We start from the raw sequence: 23,132 nt of genomic DNA on the forward strand, positions 1-23,132 counted from the left end.
AGAAAAAGGGGTAAAAATAAAATTATAAAAAAATTGTCTGTCCTTGGTTGCAACACTCACTACCGAGTTCCAAACTGCCTCTGGAAGCAAAGTCAGCCCAATAACTGTTCGTCGGGAGCTTCATGAAATGGGTTTCCATGGCCGAGCAGCCGCACACAAGCTGGAGTGATGTAAAGCTCGACGCCATTGGACTCTGGAGCAGTGGAAACACGTTCTCTGGAGTGATGAATCACACTTCAAATCAAAATACAAACCAAATTGTATTTGTCACATGCGCCGATTACAACATACTCGGTAGAGAGTGTAACTACCAATTTGAGAGAAAAAGGGGTAAAAATAAAATTATAAAAAAATAGTCTGTCCTTGGTTGCAACACTCGCTACCGAGTATGTCTTAATGCTACAGCATACAATGACATTCTAGACAGTTCTGTGCTTCCAACTTTTTGGCAACAGTTTGGAGAAGGCCCTTTCGTTTTTCAGCATGACAATGCCCCCGTGCACAAAGCGAGGTCCATAGAGAAATGATTTGTGGAGATCAGTGTGGAAGAACTTGACTTGACTACAAAGCCCTGACCTCAATCTCATCAAATACCTTTGGGATGAATTGGAACACGGAGTGCGAGCCAGGCCTAATCGCCCAACCTCACTAATGCTCTTGTGGTTGAATGGAAGCAAGTCCCCGCAGCAATGTTCCAACATCTAGTGGAAAGTCTTCCCAGAAGAGTGGAGGCTGTTATAGCAGAAAAGGGGGGGGGGGGGGAAACCAACTCCATATCAATACCCATGATTTTATAATATGATGTTCGACGAGCAGGTATGCACATACACTATATGACCAAAAGTATCTGTTCTCCTCTACCTTTCCTTGCTGGCAAAGTATCAGGATGTTGGCTGTGGTTTTGAAGCTGAATTTGAAAACTGAATCTGAGAAGTTGAATATATGAAACTTTGAATAACTTCACATGATGGTTTGTAAACTTGATACAGACAATGAATTCAATATCTACCATAAATATTCATATAATTCAGTTTCAAATCATGAAATACAAGTAAAATGTATGAATTCAATGATTCAAGTTGTGCATTAAACATTCAAAAATATAAAACTCAATATCCTAAAACAAATTAAAAATGATAAAATTCAAATACAATCTGATGGCACTGAAATCACTCCATACCATAATTGGCCACTGACTCTAGAAGGTGAACCAATGGGAGGGACGGATTAATAACGAATAACCTTAAATATTTAAAAAAGTTACATTTAAAATGACTCAAGTCTACCTTTATTTAAAAACAGCAAAATATAAAAACAGCACTACAGTTTTAAATACTTTCCCCCGTACAAGTTTGGTTTTTTTATACATTCATTAAGGGAAAAAGTAAGTTGGCCACGTGAACAATCAATTATTGACAGGGTTGGGAGATTTAAAGGGGTAGTTCATACCAAAAATCTAAGATTCCTCCCAAAATGATCTAACAAAGTCCCCTGACTATATTTTATGCCATCAAAAAATGCAGATCATTCTGTATGTATTTGGATACATCAGCAGGCTTTGGTCCCATATTAATGGGTGCCTATTTTTCCAATTTATTTGAGATTCATGCCTGCAGCTTCTTCCAAATGCACACAAATATGACCTACAAAACAGATGGCATAAAATATGGGCTCTTGACCACATTGGATCAGTTTTCACAAACAATACCGCCGAACAAAAGTCGATGTTGTGGCAAACTATTTCCATTAACACAGGTGGAATGCAGTGCTGGTTTCTCATACGTTCACAGCTGGGAGAACCAGTGCAAAAAAAGTCAATGACAATTCTACTTCAACCATCAACAGAGTAATGATTCTGTACAAAACATTGGTTTGAAAATAGCTCTCCTTATACAGCAGACTACTTTGAAGTCTAACACCTCAGACATGCTCACTGGATCCCATTCAGGTTCTTCTGGCACAAAATGGCTGCTGTCGTTTAGCACCCAGGTGGATGTTCTATGTTCGCGGATCTACTAAAACACAATTAAAGCGAAATGTGTTGTGCTAGTGAGGAAATGTGCTGTATAAATGCAATTCTTTGTTACCATTTACAACCTGCAGGGTTTATGGCAAAAGCCATGTCCTGTTGATGGACAATCACCATCATCATATTGTTCTATATTTCTGATCAAGGCAGACAGACACTCACATTATTTGGATAAATATTAGCGAGCAGTTAGCAGGGTTCAGTCCTTGACAGAATATTCTGATTCCCTTTGTCCTAATGGGGAGGCTGCCACAATTTGTAGAGTCCATTCATCCTACTGTCGATCGATAGGGTAGAGACGTCGAACACTTGTTGAGCCAATCCTTCGGGAGTAAAATTCCCCCGGGAGGATAGAAAGTGTATGTATGCATGTTTGTGTGTATGCTAGTCCAGTGGAAGTCCTGTAACAGCTGATTGTAGTGTGTGTGTGTGTGTCAGGCCAGACTGAGGGCCTCTGTGCTCCTAGATGTCGTCCAGTGCTGGGGAGAAGAGCGCTGCTAGTGCTCCACTCTCACTGGTCTCCAGAATGTCCCTTTTCTCAGGCTTCGGCTTCTTAAAGAGAGACGGAAGATTTCGGATATGTACCTCCTTTTTGAACTGCTGGGCCAGAGCTTTCTGTGGGTAGGAGAGATCAAGAACAATTTAGAATCGGTTTGGATTGAATGGTTGTCTTGTTAAATAGGAGTGTGCAGGCCCTACTCAATTCAACTTATTAAAACAAATACTGACAGCACAACTTACATCCTTTAATTAAAATACATTTCAAAAGTCACAATGGACACATTTCAGACATTATTTTCAATGAAATAATTCTAGGTCTTTGCTGCAGGTCATTTTACAGAAAAAACGAAATAGAAGCCTCCCCCTGGTGGCAGGTGATGTTATTACCCCCACAGTGCCAGCAATGAGCTTCTTGAACTGGTCTTTCCTCTTCTTCTCTCCCAACCTCTGAGCGGAGCTGGGCTCCAGCAGCCGCTGGTCGTACTGGTCTAGAGCCTCCAGATTGATGTCGGGGATCTGAGTCATCACGTCTCTTAGTTCCATGTACCGCGGCCGCTGACCCAGGGAGGGAGGGAAGAGAGGAAAGGGTAAATTGTCGAGGAAGGGAGGAGCAGGACAGGAGACAGAAGAGTGATTGATGCTGAGGATCCGAGTCATCACAGCCCTCAGCTCCATGTACCGCGGCCGCTGACCCAGGGAGGGGAGGAAGAGTTAGGAGAGGGAGAGAATGTGACACTCACCAGGTTCTCGTACATAAGAAGGGCCAGTTGTGTGAGGGCTGAGTTGCATATCTCATGCTGCCCATGCATCTGCAGTCCCTTCAGAACACTGGTATAGAACCATGTGACCGCCTCTGGCAAAAGGTTCCCACCTACAACCTGAACACAACAGAGAGAGGCACAGTGAAGAGAGAGGAGGAGAGAGAGGCACAGTGAAGAGAGAGGAGGAGAGAGAGGCACAGTGAAGAGAGAGGAGGAGAGAGAGGCACAGTGAAGAGAGAGGAGGAGAGAGAGGCACAGTGAAGAGAGAGGAGGAGAGAGAGGCACAGTGAAGAGAGAGGAGGAGAGAGAGGCACAGTGAAGAGAGAGGGGGAGAGAGAGGCACAGTGAAGAGAGAGGGGGAGAGACAGGCACAGTGAGAGAGAGGAGGAGAGCGAGGCACAGTGAGAGAGAGGAGGAGACAGGGCACAGTGAGAGAGAGGAGGAGAGCGAGGCACAGTGAAGAGAGGAGGCGAGAGGGGGAGAGAGAGGCACAGTGAAGAGAGAGGAGGAGAGAGAGGCACAGTGAAGAGAGAGGAGGAGAGAGAGGCACAGTGAAGAGAGAGGAGGAGAGAGAGGCACAGTGAAGAGAGAGGAGGAGAGAGAGGCACAGTGAAGAGAGGAGAGACAGGCACAGTGAAGAGAGGAGAGACAGGCACAGTGAAGAGAGGAGAGACAGGCACAGTGAAGAGAGGAGAGACAGGCACAGTGAAGAGAGGAGAGACAGGCACAGTGAAGAGAGGAGAGACAGGCACAGTGAAGAGAGGAGAGACAGGCACAGTGAAGAGAGGAGAGACAGGCACAGTGAAGAGAGGAGAGACAGGCACAGTGAAGAGAGGAGAGACAGGCACAGTGAAGAGAGGAGAGACAGGCACAGTGAAGAGAGGAGGCGGCCAGGAGGGGGAGAGACAGGCACAGTGAAGAGAGAGGAGGAGAGACAGGCACAGTGAAGAGAGGAGAGACAGGCACAGTGAAGAGAGGAGAGACAGGCACAGTGAAGAGAGGAGAGACAGGCACAGTGAAGAGAGGAGAGACAGGCACAGTGAAGAGAGGAGAGACAGGCACAGTGAAGAGAGGAGAGACAGGCACAGTGAAGAGAGGAGAGACAGGCACAGTGAAGAGAGGAGAGACAGGCACAGTGAAGAGAGGAGAGACAGGCACAGTGAAGAGAGGAGAGACAGGCACAGTGAAGAGAGGAGAGACAGGCACAGTGAAGAGAGGAGAGACAGGCACAGTGAAGAGAGGAGAGACAGGCACAGTGAAGAGAGGAGAGACAGGCACAGTGAAGAGAGGAGAGACAGGCACAGTGAAGAGAGGAGGCGAGAGGGGGAGAGACAGGCACAGTGAAGAGAGAGGAGAGAGAGGCACAGTGAAGAGAGGAGGCGAGAGGGGGAGAGACAGGCACAGTGAAAGAGGGAGAGAGCAGAGTGGAGGGAGGAGTCATCGAATCACAGCAGTGAAGCACAAACATGGTCAGACAGACACTGAGAAAGGAGGGAGCGAGAGGAAAAGGAAGCTGAAATGGATAGGGAGTACTCAGGATGGAAAGTTGCTGTCAGTCTGTCCTGTGTGTAGCCTACCTGTCGTAGCAGGGTCCAGCACACGATGGAGGCGCTGCGGTGACAGTTACTGGTGTCCTTCCAGGACAGAGAGGTGAACGAGATGGTCAACAAGGTCATATAGATGTCCTGCAGAGGGAGAGAGAAAGAGTCCCATCACACTGCCATGGGTAGATGCTCCGGTGTGTGTGTGTGTTGTGCTGACCTCGTGTTTGAGAAAACACTTCCCCAGCTCCGTCAGTTCGCCTGTTGGCTGGGCTGGAGAGGCAGCGACCGCCTGGGACTCAGTGGACATCATCTCCTCCTCTACACACACACACAAAAAGGAAGGGGAAGAGTGAAGGGGGTGGACCTAAGTAACACTTTTCTTCCCTAGAAAACAAGTGAACACTTACCATCCACATCTTCCTTATTCCCTGCTGGCTCAGGCATTTTTTTCATTATGCAGGCGTGAGCTGATGGGAAAGGATCAACGTTAGGACACATGGCTAGACTGAAATAAACCCCATATACCCACATTTATCAAATATGGATGTGCAGCAGAGGTAAATTCATAGGTCCAGTTTCTCAGAATTAGATGAATCCTTCTCCAGGACAAAATAAATAAATACATGCTCAATGGAGAAACTAAACTGAAAGTACAGGTCTTCACGGATCCACCTGTAGCCGAATACCCAAGAGGGTCTGGATCAAGAATTCTACATAATGTCACGGGTCTGATCGGATTGTCAAGTGTAAATTTAAGTGACTTGACTGCAAGGACACGTACAGATCCGAATGCTGAAGGAGAGAAAGAGAGACATTTATGCTGCTGCTCTTGCTTTTCACGAGCGTGGTGCGTGTAGCTTGTTGTTGGCCAATCACAAGTCATCAAAGCGGCAATAGGCTAACAGTCATAGAGCCGCTGTTTGGGGCAAAAGTTAGGAGACATCTAATGAATGGAAGATGGAATTAAAATGACGGAATTCCAAGTTAAAGGAGAAGGACAGGCTACAATGACCAACAGCCAACCGGTAGGCTGCTACTGTATATTCTGAATGGAGTTATTTGGACCCGTGAAGGCCTCTAATTGAAAGTGCTACTGAATCGCTCCCTGCATCCCAATAATCTGACCTTTTTCCCCAAAAGTGTGGACTTACTGAGCAGGTCCAGAACCTCTCTGGTGAGCAGCCGAACTAGCTGCTCCTCCAGCATCTCCTGATTCTCCTCGCACGACTCGTCCTCCTCCTCCTCCCCACTACACACAGAGGGAAGGAGATTGTCAACATACCACTGGCACAAGAAAACCTACCCATTCAAAGAGACCGCATGCCTTCATAAGGACCCACAGATGGACACATCTTACCTGACAGTACTCCTCTGGTTGATGATCTGCCACCTGAGATTGAGTCTCTGTATAAATAAACACAGAGAGACAACACGTCACATGATGAGTTGTCCTATTTCTTATTAATGGTGACTGACTACTAGTGAGCATGACAATAAGCATGCTCGGAGTGTTTGATCAGCCGCTGATTTCTGTTCCTTTGGTAGTTGTACCACAGTTAACCTTTTTTGTAGTGAGTACTTTGTTTTTGTTTTTGTGTTGTTTTTTTTAATTTTTATTTTTACATGCAAAGAAACTCTCCTTTTTGGTATATTACTTCACAGGCACAAGGGGAAAACACGTGAGAGTTCAGACCTGTAGCATGTAGGCGAACAGAGGGCCCAGCAGGGGGCAGAGCAGACTGTTGTAGCACTCCTGAGGACATGACACCACCAGCTGCTTCAGGAACACCCGTTAACACACATTAAGGAACACAGTTGGACTGAATGGATACTGTACATGTAAAGTCAATGCTCTATCAATGTATTTGATCACTAACAATAACATATTCCCTTTTTGTCTGAACAAAATTAATATATGCACTGAACAAAAAATATAAAACGCAACATGCAAAGTCTTGGTCCCATGTTCAATGCTCTGAAATAAAAGATCCCTGAAATGTTTCATACGCCCAAAAAGCTTATTGCTCTCCCATTTTGTGCACACATTTGTTAACATCCCTGTTAGTGAGCATTTCTCCTTTGCAAAGATAATCCATCCACCTGACAGGTGTGGCACATCAAGAAGCTGATTAAACAGCATGATCATTACACAGGTGCATCTTGTGCTGGGGACGATAATAGGCAACTCTTAAAATGTGCAGTTTTGTCACACAACGCCACTGATGTCTCAACTTTTGAGGGAGCGTGTAATTGGCATGCTGACTGCAGGAATGTCCACCAGAGCTGTTGCCAGAGAATGTAATGTTCATCTCTCTACCATAAGCTGCCTCCAATGTCGTTTTAAAGAATTTGGCAGTACGTCCAACGAGCCTCACCACCGCAGACCATGTGAACCACGCCAGCCCAGAACCTCAACATCCAGCTTCTTCATCTGCGGGATTGTCTGAGACCAGCCACCCAGACAGCTGATGAAACTGAGGAGTATTTCTGTCTGTAATAAAGCCCTTTTGTGGGGAAAAACTCATTCTGACTGGCCTGGCTCCCCAGTGGGTTGGCCTGGCTCCCCAGTGGGTTGGCCTGGCTCCCCAGTGGGTTGGCCTGGCTCCCCAGTGGGTTGGCCTGGCTCCCCAGTGGGTTGGCCTGGCTCCCCAGTGGGTTGGCCTATGCCCTTCCAGGCCCACCAATGGCTGTACCCCTGCCCAGTCATCGGAAAGTCATAAATTAGGGCCTACTGAATTAATATCAATTGACTGATTTCCTTATATGAACTGTAACTCAGTAAAATCGTTGAAATTGTTGCATGTTGCGTTCATATGTGATTGGCAGCTAATGGGACAGAAGGATATGGAGCATGGTGCGGAGTCTGTGGTCAGGCACGTTGTCGAGGGAGACAAAGGCAGAACCAACGATCTGTTCAGCCAATCCCTCGATGGTGTAGAAGTCCTGCTGCAATGATAGGCCTGCCTTCCCCAGGGTATGGTAACTAGAGAGAGAACAGGGGGTGCGCAAGAGAGAGGAAGAGGGGGAAATGAGCAAGAGCACGAGACTGGGTGGTTGTGTGTGTGGAGAAAGAGGAAGCAGAAGACTATCCAAAGTTAGGAAGTCACCAGTTGTCGTAGAGGGTACAGAAGAATCCCTGCATGCGCTCTAGATGAGTCTTATACACTGGAGGGTCATAGATGTCCAGGGCTGGCTGAGGCAGACCTACAGGTCAGGACACACAATATTCATGGTTGTTTATTATCCTTCAAAGGGGAAATTATAGCCACGGGTTACCAACCTTTGATATAGGATTTCTAAACCAGTACAGTGCATAACCATTGAATCAGTGTGGTTCTTCTCACCTAGAACCACATTCTTCTCCACCTCTATCATGTCGTAGGCCTTGGAGAACGTCTCACTCAGACGACACATGTTCTCCGGCAGGAAGAGGCTGTTGTGGGTTCTACAGAGAAACAACATCATCCTCTTTATCATCCTGTTCATCACAAACACTCCCCTTTACCACCATCATAACAAACAAACACTCTCACCATCACAACAAACACTATCATCACCACCACCACAAAACACTATCATCACCACCACCACAAAACACTATCATCACCACCACCATCACAAAACACTATCATCACCACCACCACCACAAAACACTATCATCACCACCACCATCACAACAAACACTATCATCACCACCACCATCACAACAAACACTATCATCACCACCACCACAAAACACTATCACCACCACAAAACACTATCACCACCACCACCACAAAACACTATCACCACCACCACCACAAAACACTATCACCACCACCAAACACTATCACCACCACCAAACACTATCACCACCACCAAACACTATCACCACCACAAAACACTATCCACCACCACCACACAACACTATCACCACCACAAAACACTATCACCACCACCACCACCACAAAACACTATCACCACCACCAAACACTATCATCACCACCAAACACTATCACCACCACCAAACACTATCATCACCACCACAAAACACCACCACCACAAAACACCATCACCACAAAACACCACCACCACAAAACACTATCATCACCACCACCACAAAACATTATCATCACCAAACACCACCACCACAAAACACTATCATCACCAAACACCACAAAACACTATCATCACCAAACACCACAAAACACTATCATCACCACCAAACACTATCACCACCAAACACTATCATCACCACCACAAAACACTATCATCACCACCACAAAACACTATCATCACCACCACAAAACACTATCATCACCACCACAAAACACCATCATCACCAAACACCACAAAACACTATCATCACCAAACACCACAAAACACCATCATCACCAAACACCACAAAACACCATCATCACCAAACACCACAAAACACTATCATCACCAAACACCACAAAACACTATCATCACCAAACACCACAAAACACTATCATCACCAAACACCACAAAACACTATCATCACCAAACACCACAAAACACTATCATCACCAAACACCACAAAACACTATCATCACCAAACACCACAAAACACTATCATCACCAAACACCACAAAACACTATCATCACCAAACACCACAAAACACTATCACCACCACCACAAAACACTATCACCACCACCACAAAACACTGTCACCACCACCACAAAACACTGTCACCACCACCACAAAACACTATCACCACCACAAAACACTATCACCACCACAAAACACTATCATCACCACCACCAAACACTATCATCACCACCACCACAAAACACTATCATCACCACCACCACAAAACACTATCATCACCACCACCACCACCAACACTATCATCACCACCACCACCAACACTATCATCACCACCAAACACCATCATCACCACCAAACACCATCATCACCACCACATCAAACACCATCATCACCACCACCACCACAAACACCATCATCACCACCACATCCACAAACACCATCATCACCACCACATCAAACACCATCATCACCACCACATCAAACACCATCACCACATCAAACACCATCACCACATCAAACACCATCACCACCACCACATCAAACACCATCACCACCACCACATCAAACACCACCACATCAAACACCATCACCACCACCACATCAAACACCATCACCACCACATCAAACACCATCATCACCACCACATCAAACACCATCATCACCACCACATCAAACACCATCATCACCACCACATCAAACACCATCATCACCACCACCACCACAAACACCATCATCACCACCACATCAAACACCATCACCACCACCACATCAAACACCATCATCACCACCACATCAAACACCATCATCACCACCACATCAAACACCATCATCACCACCACCACAAACACCATCATCACCACCACATCAAACACCATCATCACCACCACATCAAACACCATCATCACCACCACATCAAACACCATCATCACCACCACATCAAACACCATCACCACCACCACATCAAACACCATCACCACCACCACATCAAACACCATCACCACCACCACATCAAACACCATCATCACCACCACATCAAACACCATCATCACCACCACATCAAACACCATCATCACCACCACATCAAACACCATCATCACCACCACCACCACAAACACCATCACCACCACCACATCAAACACCATCATCACCACCACATCAAACACCATCATCATCATTATCAAAAACTATCACCACAATCAAACAGCATCATCATCATTATCAAAAACTATCACCACAATCAAACAGCATCATTATCACAAACACTATATCATCCTCATCACCATCTTCATCATCATCATCACAAACACACGGTCTTTCTCTCCAGCACCCCCTTACCTGATGAGGGCGAGCAGGTTGGGCAGCAGAGCCAGGACCTGGGCGTTGCAGGGGTTTCTGTAGATGGGGGCTCCATTAGGGGTGTAGCCCACTACAAAGCCCCCTGCCTTCGCCTCCTCCAGGTCAGCTGGCCAGCGGGCCCTCTTCACCACCCCCAGGATGGTGTACACACAGAAACTCAACTGGAGGGCAGGGTGGGGGTGAGACAAACAGTGAATAAGAAACATTTCAATACAGTTGAAGTTTTGGCAGAACTGGTTGAATTGGCAAGCCTGACATCACATAGAAAGTTTTAGCACTTAGTCAAGAACGCACGCACGTGTGCGCACACACACCTACCCGTGACCTGTTGATGCTCGTTGTGTGTTCTGTGCCTTCAGCCACCAGCTGATCAGCACCAACGAAGTCCAGGAACAGCGCAGGGTCCCACAGCACACTGATGCACACAAAGAGAGAACAACCAGTGTATAATACAGTGCAAGTGGGTGTATACAGTTTAGTGTGAATAGCGTGTGTGTATGCATGTTGTGTGCAGGCGCGTGTGTGCATGCAGTGCGTGTAAGCAGTTCAGTGTAGACAGCGTGCGCGTGTACATACTGCCTCATCTCGTCGGAGGTCCAGCGAGCGGCCACAGTGGCCATGAGCTCCTCCAGGAAGTTTTTCTGCTTGTTGTAGTCTTTGAACTGGTTACTGATGAGGACCAGGGCCTCCATCAGAGCACACTTCTCCAGCAGGTTCAACAGAGCCTCGCTGGAGAACAGCTTCTTCACGTGGTTATACATCATGTCAAAACACGGCTGAATGGAGACAGAGAGAGCGAGTGTGAGAGAGATGTACGTGAAAAACAGACACCCCCAAACATCCCCCCACAGATACACATACACTTGTAAGATGCAATAGATTTGCACACATCCGTACAGTGGTTCTAAGAGTCATAGCCAACGGTTTCATCAGTATCTACTTAAAGCAGCTGTTCCTTTCTACTGCACAGCGATGGGTGAGCCTTCTCTAGGAGTAGGATGAACTTGACTGCAGACACATACAAGAAGGAATTGTGGGTAGTCTCGAGACATCTTGATGATGGAGGAGCAGGCGTGTCTTCTGATGTTCCTCACCGCACGCGTCCGAGGAGCCTGAAAATGACATCCCAGATCAGACTGATGATTGGATGGACTACTTAGCCTCGGATACCTATTGCTTCTATACAATCCCATGAGCACATCTGTCGTCCCTCCTAAGAATATTTAAGACGGCTCACCTTACTCTCCTCTACCACCTCAAATGTGATGGAGGCAAATAGCTGGGAAGGAAAAGAAGAACAAGTTCAATTTTAAAAAGGTGGACACGATCCACAAAAGGTCAGGAGAGAGATATTGTAGATCGGTGTGCATGCGTTTGAGCACACGGGTGTGTGTTCACCTTGTAGAGGACCTGAGGCAGGAAGTGAGGTCGGTGTGTGACGAAGGGGAAGAGGACGGAGACGTTGGTGAGGACACAGGACAGGATGAGAGGGTCTCTGGTGTTGTAGTTCAACACAGCCTGTAGCAGCTCAATGCCCTGGTCTACAGGCAACTTCTACAGCAGGGGCAGAGGGACACTAGAGTCAGGGTTTCTTCTACATCATCAACATCGTCAATTTCCTTTCATTACATTGATAACACTTGGGTAACACTATTTTAAGGGTCCGTAATAAACCATTTATAGTGTGTGTTCACCATTTATTAATCATTACTCCCACATTTATAAACCATTTACTAATCTTCAGTAAAGTACTTTTGCGCCCCTAAAGTCAGCACTATTTATGCTTTATAAATGTTTTCAGTGACCAGTGTAATTTCTCAAAAGATGGGCATGCCATTGGTAGACATTCCAGCAGCACCTGGCAAAAGAGGAGTATTTATGTCTATAACAAAGCCCTTTTGTAGGGAAGAACTCATTCTGATTGGCTAGGTCTGGCTCCTCAGTGGGTGGGCCTAGCTTCCAAGTGGGTGGGCCTATGCCCTTCCAGGCCCACCAGTGGCTGCGCCCCTGCCCAGTCATGCGAAATCCATAGATTAGGTCCTAATGAATTCATTTCAATTAACTGATTTGCTCATATGAACTGTAACTCAGTAAAATCGTTGAAATTGTTGCGTTCATATGTGATTGGCAGCTAATGGGACAGAAGGATATGGAGCATGGTGCGGAGTCTGTGGTCAGGCACGTTGTCGAGGGAGACAAAGGCAGAACCAACGATCTGTTCAGCCAATCCCTCGATTTTTGTTCAGTATATTTCCATTTTGTTGTTGTGAATGACTACCTTACTAACATTTACAAATGTAGGAGTAGTAATTAATAAAATGGTGATCAGTTTGACTGCCTTATAAATGACTTATTACGGACTCTTCAAATAAAGTTACACCAACACTAGTTTATGTTTTTGATCCATGGGGGGAAAACTATGAATCAATAGTTTTGTCTTTCAAAAATCCCTACACATTTTGTTGCCATCAAGGGCACCCGCCTGGCAGCGTTAACACTTTGCCCTCTCTACCCCTCTCACCCTCCTCTGTAAAATACTATTTTTGCTCTATCCATCGCTCTGCTGTGGGTAGCTATTCTCATTTGGCAGATTGTACCTCATCCTCCACGTTCTTAAAGATCTTTCCCACAACACTCTCTGTAAAGAAGGTCATAGCATCCCACTGGACCGCTGACGGAGACAGGATAGAACACCGCCCCTCAGCCGTCTTAGCTGGAAAGAAAAGGAGGAAGACCGGAAAGAGAAGAAAAACGAGGCAGGAGTAAAAAGAGGAAAAAAAGAGGTTATAGTTAATCAGGCTGATTAGTTAACACGCATCAACAGTATCTCTCGAGCCATCATTTCCTGTCACTTGGCGCCCTTTCAGAGTGGTTACGAGAATTCATGTAGTTTTTGTTAATAGTGAGAACTCATCTCATACAAATAAAGACGGATTTCCTTTTTAAAAACCTCCTCCTTCCGTGATATGAGAAACTCTGGATTTGAGCAATCAAATGGACTCCTCCAAGACATTCAATCAGTTTCATACTGACACATTCACCATCAGTGCCCCCCCCCCCCACCACCACACACACACACACACACACACACACACACACACACACACACACACACACACACACACACACACACACACACGATCCCCCTCCCCAGATCGCCACAGTCAAGAAGCAGCACGTACACACAGTGGATCCGATATCGATGGGCGTACTGATCTGATACTGCAGCCACTCTGCTGCAATCTGGAAGGCCTCCAAGGGGACAATACGACACGCATTCCGGACCACCTCCCCCTGCTGCGCTCGGAACGCTGGAACACGGACACAAGCATCAGGGTCGTGATCAGTAGGAACGAACTGGAGAAAATATTCTTTAATGGCAAGAAAAATTAATTATATTAATATTGTATAAGTCTAAAGTATTCAAATACAATAGGAGTCACATTGCTTACAGTTGAAGAAAGAGTTGAAGTCTTCGTCACTGTCAAAGTCATGACGGGAGTACTCACAGCTGGGACTGTCGTTGCTGGAAGGGAAACCAGTCTAGCAGGAGGAACACAATATAGAACAGCAATTCATAGAATTAAAAGAACCTTGTATGTAGAGACAAAGTATGCATAGTGGAAGAGCTAAACCTTTCCGTGTAGTTGTTATTTATGTTGGGGATTTCGGTGTAGTTGTTATTTATATTTTGGATGTATAATTTTGTGCCTTCGTGTGTAGCTCAATTTCTGAGTCGTTTACATGCTCACTTTTTCTAATGAACATTTTGATGCTTTAATGTGCAACTGCACAAAGTCTTGGATGCACGTACATTGTAGTCTGTCTCACCTTGACTAGGTTGGTCATGGTGGCTCTAAAGTACTTGATGGTCATCTGGATGATGACAGGATCCTTGGAGAGAATCTCATGTCTGAACAAAGTTCCCCATGTGATCTGGGTGGAAGACCTAAGGAACTGGTGGGAAAAGACAAATACTTTAGTTCAGAGTAGGGTAGATTATCAGAACACATCAAAAAATGTAAGAATACTACGTCTCAACGTTCAGTGCTCGAGGACCAGATTTGACAAAGTGGGATATGGAGAAACAGTAGTGTTAGCTACCTGTATGGAATTTGTTTCGAGGAGCTGTGGCTAGTACTTTATTTTAACACTAGGTAACTCACCTGGCTTGGGTGTGTGGTGAAGGCCAGGAACGCTTCTGTGTACTTGCTAAGGTTTGCAGGTACCGCTACCTCCACATCTGAACCCTGCATTAGAAACACATAGCACAAATCGACACACCCACGTGCACTTTTTTTATTTATTTTTTACGGCTTTTGGCCGATAAAACAAAAAGCCGAAAACTTGCCGGCCAAAATGACTGGGAGAAAGACAAATCTAAATGGCAAAATAATGCTTTTTATTCAGTTATGGAAATAACAGTCAATGTACACTACCGTTCAAAAGTTTTGGGTCACTTAGAAATGTCCTTGTTTTTGAAAGAAAAGCACATTTCTTGTCTATTAAAATAACATCAAATGACTATTGTAGATGGAAACGGCTGATTTTTTTAATGGAATATCTACATAGGTGTACAGAGGCCCATTATCAGCAATCGTCACTCCTGTGTTCCAATGGCACGTTGTGTTAGCTAATCCAAGTTTATAATTTCAAAAGGCTAATTGATCATTAGAAAACCCTTTTGCAATTATGTTAGCACAGCTGACAACTGTGGTGCTGATTAAAGAAGCAATAAAACTGGCGTCCTTTAGACTAGTTGATTATCTGGAGCATCAGCATTTGTGAGTTTGATTACAGGCTCATAATGGCCAGAAACAAAGAACTTTCTTCTGAAACTTGTCAGTCTATTCTTGATCTGAGAAATGAAGGCTATTCCATGTGAGAACTTGCCAAGAAACTGAAGATCTTGTACAACACTGTACTACTCTCTTCACAGAACAGCAAAAACTGTCTCTAACCAGAATAGAAAGAGGAGTGGGAGGCCCCGGCGCACAACTTAGCAAGAGGACAAATACATTACAGTATCTAGTTTGAGAAACTGATGCCTCACAAGTCCTCAACTGGCAGATTCATTAAATAGTACCTGCAAAACACCAGGGTCAACATCAACAGTGAAGAAGCGATTCCGGAATGCTGGCCTTCTAAGCAGGTGTTCCTCTGTCCAGTGTCTGTGTTCTTTTGCCCATCTTAATCTTTTATTTGCCAGTCTGAGATATGGCTTTTTCTTTGCAACTCTGCCTAGAAGGCCAGCATCCCGGAGTCGCCTCTTCACTGTTGACGTTGAGACTGGTGTTTTCTTGGCAATTTCTCACATGGAATAGCCTTCATTTCTCAGAACAAGAATAGACTGATGAGTTTCAGAAGAAAGGTCTTTGTTCCTGGTCATTTTGAGCCTGTAATTGAACCCACAAAAGCTGATGCTCCAGATACTCAACTAGTCTAAAGAAGGCCTGTTTTATTGCTTCTTTATTCAGGACAACAGTTTTCAGCTGTGCTAACATAATTGCAAAAGGGTTTTCTAATGATCAATTAGCCTTTTAAAATGATAAACTTGGATTAGCTAACACAACTTGTCATTGGAACACAGGAGTGATGGTTGCTGATAATGGGCCTCTACAACTATGTAGATATTCCATTAAAAAAATTAAAATAAATAAAAGCCGCTTCCAGCTAAAATGTCTACACTGATCAATTTGATGTTATTTTAATTGATAAAAAAGAGCTTTTCTTTAAAAAATAAGGACATTTCTAAGTGCCCTAGACTTTGGAACGGTAGTGTAAATACATTTGACCATCATGCTTCAGTCTATAGGTTAATTTGCATTATTTACTGGAATTAAATTGGCCTGTGAGTATTTTCGTTAGTCATCATGTACCTTACATATCCAACATCTATCTCACACACACACACACACAGCCTATTTTGACATGTTTTACTCCAGTAGCAACCACCTGGGGCGCTGCAAGAAAAATCCATGTGCTTTTATAAGCAATAAATCTAAATGCAATAGCATGTTAAAAACTGTTTTGGTGCACAATTAAAAATAGCTACTATTTGTATTTCTCAAGTGGTAATTAAAGCGCGCCTCACGTTCATCATTCAAGTGCAGGCAACAGGCTATCAGCGCATCACCCACCACTTTACAATGTGAGTTGGAGGCAGTACGCATTTTGAAAGACTACTTCATTGTTTGAAACCTGAAATGCTTTATTTCATATCATGAGGCATGTCTTAACTTGCTTCAAAGTAGCCTATAGGCAAAATCCGACCATGGTTAATCATACAACTCAGAACTAAAATCTGAACTTTAAAAAGTCAACTAAACACGAGATCACCAACCTCTGCCATAGGGACACATTGATACGCTGTGATCCTTTGGCGACTAAATAAATGAGCTCATGGAACTCATAGACTATAGGCAAATGCAGCAGTAGGCCTATAAATTCCATTTCTCTTTCACACCGAGGATTAGTGATTATCAAGGAGGAGAATGGAAAGATTTTTCAAATAGTTTACTATGAGGAACTATAGTTTTAATATATTAGCAATGGGTGTTAAAAAAACCCACTTCCCTACATTTCTGCGCAGTAGGCCAAGTACTTGTGTGCTCCCTCAAAGTTATCAGGACAGAGAAACCAGACACATGCTCATTGCTCACATGGAGCACTTCAAACAAAAGACAATGAATAAAATGTACAAATCTCAAATGATGGTTATAAAATAACCCAAAACTTGTTTCCCACAAGTGTAGCAGGTTGTGAACTCTGAAAGCAACATTTCCACTCTGAGAATGAGAACGGTAAATTACTGTAATTAATACATGCATTAACAGAAATTAATGTAAAGAAACTGACGGGATTAACGTTACATTTACTACTGGTGACATATGTCATGGGGAATTGATTAAAAAAAAAGTAATCTAAAGGCAAACAATTCACACAATGAATATGCAAGTATTGGCAGGAGACAGCTGAGCCATTCTGGAGAGACTCGTCTATATCTTCGCCACACACCCCTCCCCTTCTTGTCTCAATTTTTAATTATACTCAAGACACATTATCTTCACACATATTTTAGATGCTTTTCACTGACAGCCACAACTCAATCAGCCAGACCTATAGCCACACGCGCTGCCCAAGCTGCGGGCTTTCCAAATAAGCATAGGCCTATCAGCTTGTGATTTGAAACAATCCACAGCATTTTTTTTTTTAAGAAGCTCGATTCCTCTGTGGCTTAGTCAAGCTTTGTGGTGAGGTATTTTATTTCTGTATAGACAGGAGTAATTACATAATTTTGGCAAATGTACTTCGGTATTGGACCCACCGATGTGACATTTCTCTCCTGTTCTATTGGTTTTCATATCAACAATCCTAGTCATATTAGCAACCCATTCTTGTTATTGCCTCTTTAGATTCCCCCTCTTTCTCAGTTTCTAACAGAGATTTTCATCTCTGTCACATATGGAAGCGCTAACAGGTGCGCTGTTTAGAATGGTGTTTTCCTGCGAATTGCATTTTGGTAAGTGTTTGAAAATGTGTTTCATTGACTGCTTCATTACATGAGTTGCATGTTCTGTTAAGATGAATTACCATAATCTAAATGTGTCATTCTGAGCACCGTGGCTGGACGCCCTAATGCATTATGCACCCAATACATATGGGTACGGTAAATTTCTCAAATGGCAGGAAAATGTATATCTTCCCGGTCAAGTTGTCCGGTGCCACATTTTCCTAATGGAAAGCCTGAGCCAGACTCACCACTAATGAGCAGAGTTGGCTGCCCAGGGCACACAGGACCTGACATAGCCTCTTCAGGAAGGTGTAGTGTGTCTCCACCACCCCCACCCCCACCGGCCTGGGAGGAAATCAAATCAAACTTTACTTAAAGTGCATTTTTAAGCATCGTAGCACACTTCACTGAAAGAAAAAAGTACCAAGCCCCATGAACTCGAATGCTAAATAACAACGCTGGACAAGAACTCTGACGCTGAATACCAACATGTGTAGGCTACTCACTGTGTTGGAGAGGATTTGTTGCATATTGCTGCTCCATCTGCAGACCTGTAGCCACAAACCAATGAGAATTAGAAGCCAGAATGAGCTAGCAATGCTGATGTGTAAACCCAGGCCTTGTGGGTGATGAGGGGAATGTACTCACTGTGCAGCAGAGAGGATGTAGTGCATGGCAACGTCATCAAACAGCACCATGAGTGGTTTCCTGTCCTCCAGCTTCCCCTGTGGAGACACACCAAGCATGTTAAGATAACAGTTCTCTGCCCTGTGATGTGTCTGACTAATAATACAGTAATTGTAGACCTGCATTATTCATTCCAATGTCTTGAAAAAATATCTGGTCCGGTCCTACAGAGTAGTCTGCAGAAAGAGGGCGTGTCCGAACAGAAAGGGGGCGTGTCCTGACAGAAAGGGGCGTGTCCTGTCCTACAAGGTCTGATTGCAGAAAGGGGAATGTCTAGTACTGTGTAGTCTGTACTAACCTTGCGGCTAATGGCGATGAGCAGGCACTCTGCAGCCTCCAGCTGCAGCTCTGTCTCACTGAGCAACAGACACAGCATTTCCAGCAGGTGACAGTTGTCATTGGTGATGTTTGCCAGGGCAACCCAGTCTATGTAGCCTGCCAGGGTGTTTAGAGTGGCCACGCCTACCCGACAGTGGGCCTTGGCCTGACCGGGGGAGAGAAGAAGGGGGGGAGAAGAAGAGGGGGGAGAGATGAGAGAGTGAGGGGAGAGGGGGGTAACGCGCACAAAACAGAAAAGTCTCTAGCTGGGTGTCTAAATGTGAATATAATATGTAAATATAACATCAGAAAGTGGATATAATACATCAAAAACACTTTCCTACCTGCAATTCTTGGCCCGGTATTCTTTTCTGGAAGAAGTACAAAAAGAGAGTATCAATAAAAAGAGGTCAAAAAAACCTCTGCACATTTTTTTTAAAACAAGACATAACCATTGTCTGTTTACCAGTTTGCGGTACTCGTCGACGTGGAGCTGCAGGATGGCGAGCAGGAAGCTAAAGATACTCTCCATGTTCTGGGTGAGGGTCTGCTGGATGTCCCGGCGGCGCTGGGTGGGCAAGGTCCGGAAGGTGATCACGTCCTCTGCCAGCCGCAGCAGAATCAACATCACCAGCTCTGTCTGGGCCTCCTGGGGGGGGGGGGGGGACGCTTTGATGGTTTCAGCCCTGAAAATTGCTCCAGGGCCTTGGCACCCCGCCAGCATAAAAATCTGGGGGAAACACTGAACTGGAACATGCCGACTCACCCTTACGCTGGTGGATGGATTACAACCAAATCCTTTCTCCCTTCCATTTTCAATAAGCCCCCTCCCTCCACCCCCAGTTTTGTTTCTCTCCAAATGAATGCTCTGATGTTTTCAGCCCTTCAAGTTGCTCTGGGAGCCTAGGCACCACACCAACATAAAAACCTAGGGGAAACACTGAACGGGAACGTGCCAACTCACCCCTAGACTGGTGAGTGCCTCCATCTCCTTGAGCATGTCAGGCCAGTGCTGAGGCCATTCTCTCTTGATCATCTCCACTATGATCCGCGAGAGAACGTCCTTGATGTGGCTCTCCTCCTCCAGGATAGGATATGTGCCCTGCAGAGGGAGGCAGTGTGCCAGAGTCAGGGAACAGACTAGTGTCAGCATATTCATTCATGTACATCTAACTGATCGCACAAAATTGGGGAATTTGTTTGACTTTTTTAAAGTATATTTGTAATTGTGTCGACAGACCACCAGTAATTCCATTCATCATCTTATCTGCCACATACTTTTTCTAGAGAAATAGCAAAATGAAGACACTAACTGGGTGTTTATCACCCAAACAGACTCACAGTTGACAACAGCCCCATAGCACAGTCCTTCAGCTGGACTTTCTCCTGCTGTGGCATGTTGTTCCATCTGAACCTATTCTCAACATGAAGAAAAACAACAAGGTTTTGGGGAACACATTGGCACGTGTAGGGGGATGTCTTGATATCATTGAGGATAACTATGTGAATTATAGACTGTACAATATACTCAAGAACTCACTTGATGACGTGCTCCAGTATCTGTAGACCAAAGTGCCTCACCACTGCTGTTTGGGTTTTATCTGCCAACTGTAGCCCACATGGGACACAGAAAGAACACTTCTCTTTGAATTCTTCACAAAACTAAAAATAAAAGAGCGACATGGACAAGTTAATAACATGCACTCAATCCGTTAGCTACTGTATCTACCTAGCCAGCTAGGTGTAGGACAAACTCACATGAATGGATGAATAAAACGTGAAAACTGTTAACTTTCAATGATATCCGTCATAGCTATCAATGTAGTTTATGGAGCTTTACAGAGAGAAGTGATTAGGAGGGAAAGCTTGCCAGTAGCTGGCTAGCAATTTAACAAGAAACTCTCAAAACAATGCATAACTCAGTTGATTCAACGCAATCAATTTAACTAGGCTAAATGGTTGACATAACGTTAGCTTATCTTTCATTCAGTTTGAGGGCATCAACCAGCAGCAATGGCTCTACGTGCAATGAATGAAACGGTAACGTTATGGTGCTAGCCATATGAGGTTAGCTATCTAGCTACGCCCATTGATGATTTCATTTCATACAGCAAGTCTTTTAAGAACAAGTTCTTATTTACAATGACGGCCTGCCCCGGCCAAACCCGGACGACGCTGGGCAAATTGTGCGCCGCCCTATGGGACTCCCAATCACGGCCGGATGTGATACAGCCTGGATTCGAACCAGGGACTGTAGTGACGCCTCTTTCACTGAGATGCAGTCCCTTAGACCGCTGCGAACCCGAAAGCCACATGCAATGGACATGTGAACTATAATGTGAAGTTACAGCTATGCATTTGTGCACATTTTCAGTCAAGCAATCGCATCACATCGCAAATAGGAAAGCGAGTTAGTTAGCTATCTGCCGGCCTTTGGGCTACCTTACCAGCTAACATTAGCAAACTAGCATCTAGCCATCATGATACCTTTAGGGCCTCCAGGCGATATATTTGGCTAGATTCCGCATCCATCATCACGTTCACAGCTTTAACAAGCTGATCACACATTTCAGCCACCGGATCACCCATCATATTGAGTAGCGTCTTCAAAAAATGAGATGAAAGCTAGCGGTACCGCACCATTTAAAACACCTGCAAAATAGGTCAACTGAGCGCGCTTTGAGAATTAGCATGTAGCTAGCTACACAGGCGTAACCATAGGCATCGGCCGTGTTCGAGAGTAGCGAAACTACTTCTTCTTCAATGAGGTTTAACGGCGGTTGGCATCCAATAAATGTTGCATTACCGCCACCTACTAGACTGGAGTACTCCCTTATACTTTGTTTGAATAAATAAAGAAAAACTCTAACATCTAACACAAGACTCAGAAAAAACTAATTATCAAATAATAAAAAAATAACACCACCCTACTCAACTATTTAAATCTATTTAGTCCTACCTCAGACCAACAACCTGAAAGGATGGGACACCACCACTTAACACACCTTGTAACTCTTATGGTGTCAAGTCTCACATACGTAAATAAAATACCTCTCTGCAGCTGCCACCACAACCTCAATTTTCTGCAACTTACGTTCCATCCCTGCAGTACAGTCGATAACCATTGCTATAAATGCTAAAAATCCAATCTTACTGAAACATATATCACTTGTTGGCCTATCCCTCTGTACTGGTATAGATACACTATTCACACCACTCTTCTCAGGATCCCTCCCCTAGACCCATCTTCCTCTACTTTCTTCGATGCCTCAGCATATGACAACTTCTGCACTACTCTAATCCTGGAAACCTCAACCTGCCTCTCTCTCACAGGACATTTCTGATTAACACATACCATTACTTTCCCCAATGCTACACATTCATTTGTCTCATGCCCTTCTGCACACTTCTCACACCTAGGAACCTCCCTCCTACACACTGCTGCCACATGCCCATAAGCTTGACACCTGTAACAACGTAATGTATTCGGCACAGAAGCTTGTACAGGATAACTTATATATCCTAATATCACTTGGTCGGGCAAAGACTCAACATCAAGACTCAAAAGAACAGACAATGACTCTTCTGTTTCACTAATCACGCCACCCTGTCTGCGTCGCACCAAACAACGAGCATCACAAACACCGGGAATCTTCCCCTTCAGTTGGTCAATTTTTACATTTACTGCTACCCCAGTACAAAACAAGGCCGCTTCTAGACACCTTGATTGAATCCTCCTTTCCCACTGCTTTCTTTACAGTCCTCAATATTACAAATGGATTTCCCAAATTAATCTTGTTGTCCAAGAACGCAGTCCAATAAGAAATGCATTATTGGAACGGTCCTTGTCTTCTACTACAACTTTTGTTC

The 23,132-nt window shown here is 44.7% G+C and overlaps 1 protein-coding gene across 1 annotated transcript; it reads right to left on the reverse strand.

Annotated features, from left to right (window-relative positions):
• Positions 1-1,272: 1,272 nt before the first annotated feature.
• LOC106612855 (exportin-5) lies at positions 1,273-22,025 on the reverse strand. The gene is made up of 33 exons (XM_014214435.3): positions 21,750-22,025; positions 20,803-20,924; positions 20,604-20,676; positions 20,227-20,364; positions 19,729-19,911; positions 19,607-19,633; positions 19,243-19,428; positions 18,906-18,982; positions 18,764-18,808; positions 18,506-18,602; positions 14,911-14,994; positions 14,576-14,701; positions 14,197-14,287; positions 13,927-14,055; positions 13,342-13,457; positions 12,143-12,298; positions 11,982-12,023; positions 11,767-11,856; positions 11,321-11,520; positions 11,063-11,159; positions 10,724-10,905; positions 8,180-8,280; positions 7,943-8,039; positions 7,682-7,818; positions 6,529-6,626; positions 6,193-6,239; positions 5,987-6,084; positions 5,243-5,302; positions 5,053-5,153; positions 4,869-4,976; positions 3,271-3,408; positions 2,918-3,085; positions 1,273-2,644 (listed from the first exon to the last, which is right to left on the reverse strand). Exons 1-33 carry the CDS (start codon positions 21,852-21,854, stop codon positions 2,492-2,494), a joined length of 3,672 nt encoding a protein of 1,223 aa, XP_014069910.1. The 5' UTR covers positions 21,855-22,025; the 3' UTR covers positions 1,273-2,491.
• Positions 22,026-23,132: the final 1,107 nt, after the last annotated feature.

Source organism: Salmo salar, chromosome 01, assembly GCF_965601325.2.
Source record: "Salmo salar chromosome 01, fSalSal1, whole genome shotgun sequence".
Lineage (NCBI taxonomy): Eukaryota > Metazoa > Chordata > Actinopteri > Salmoniformes > Salmonidae > Salmo > Salmo salar.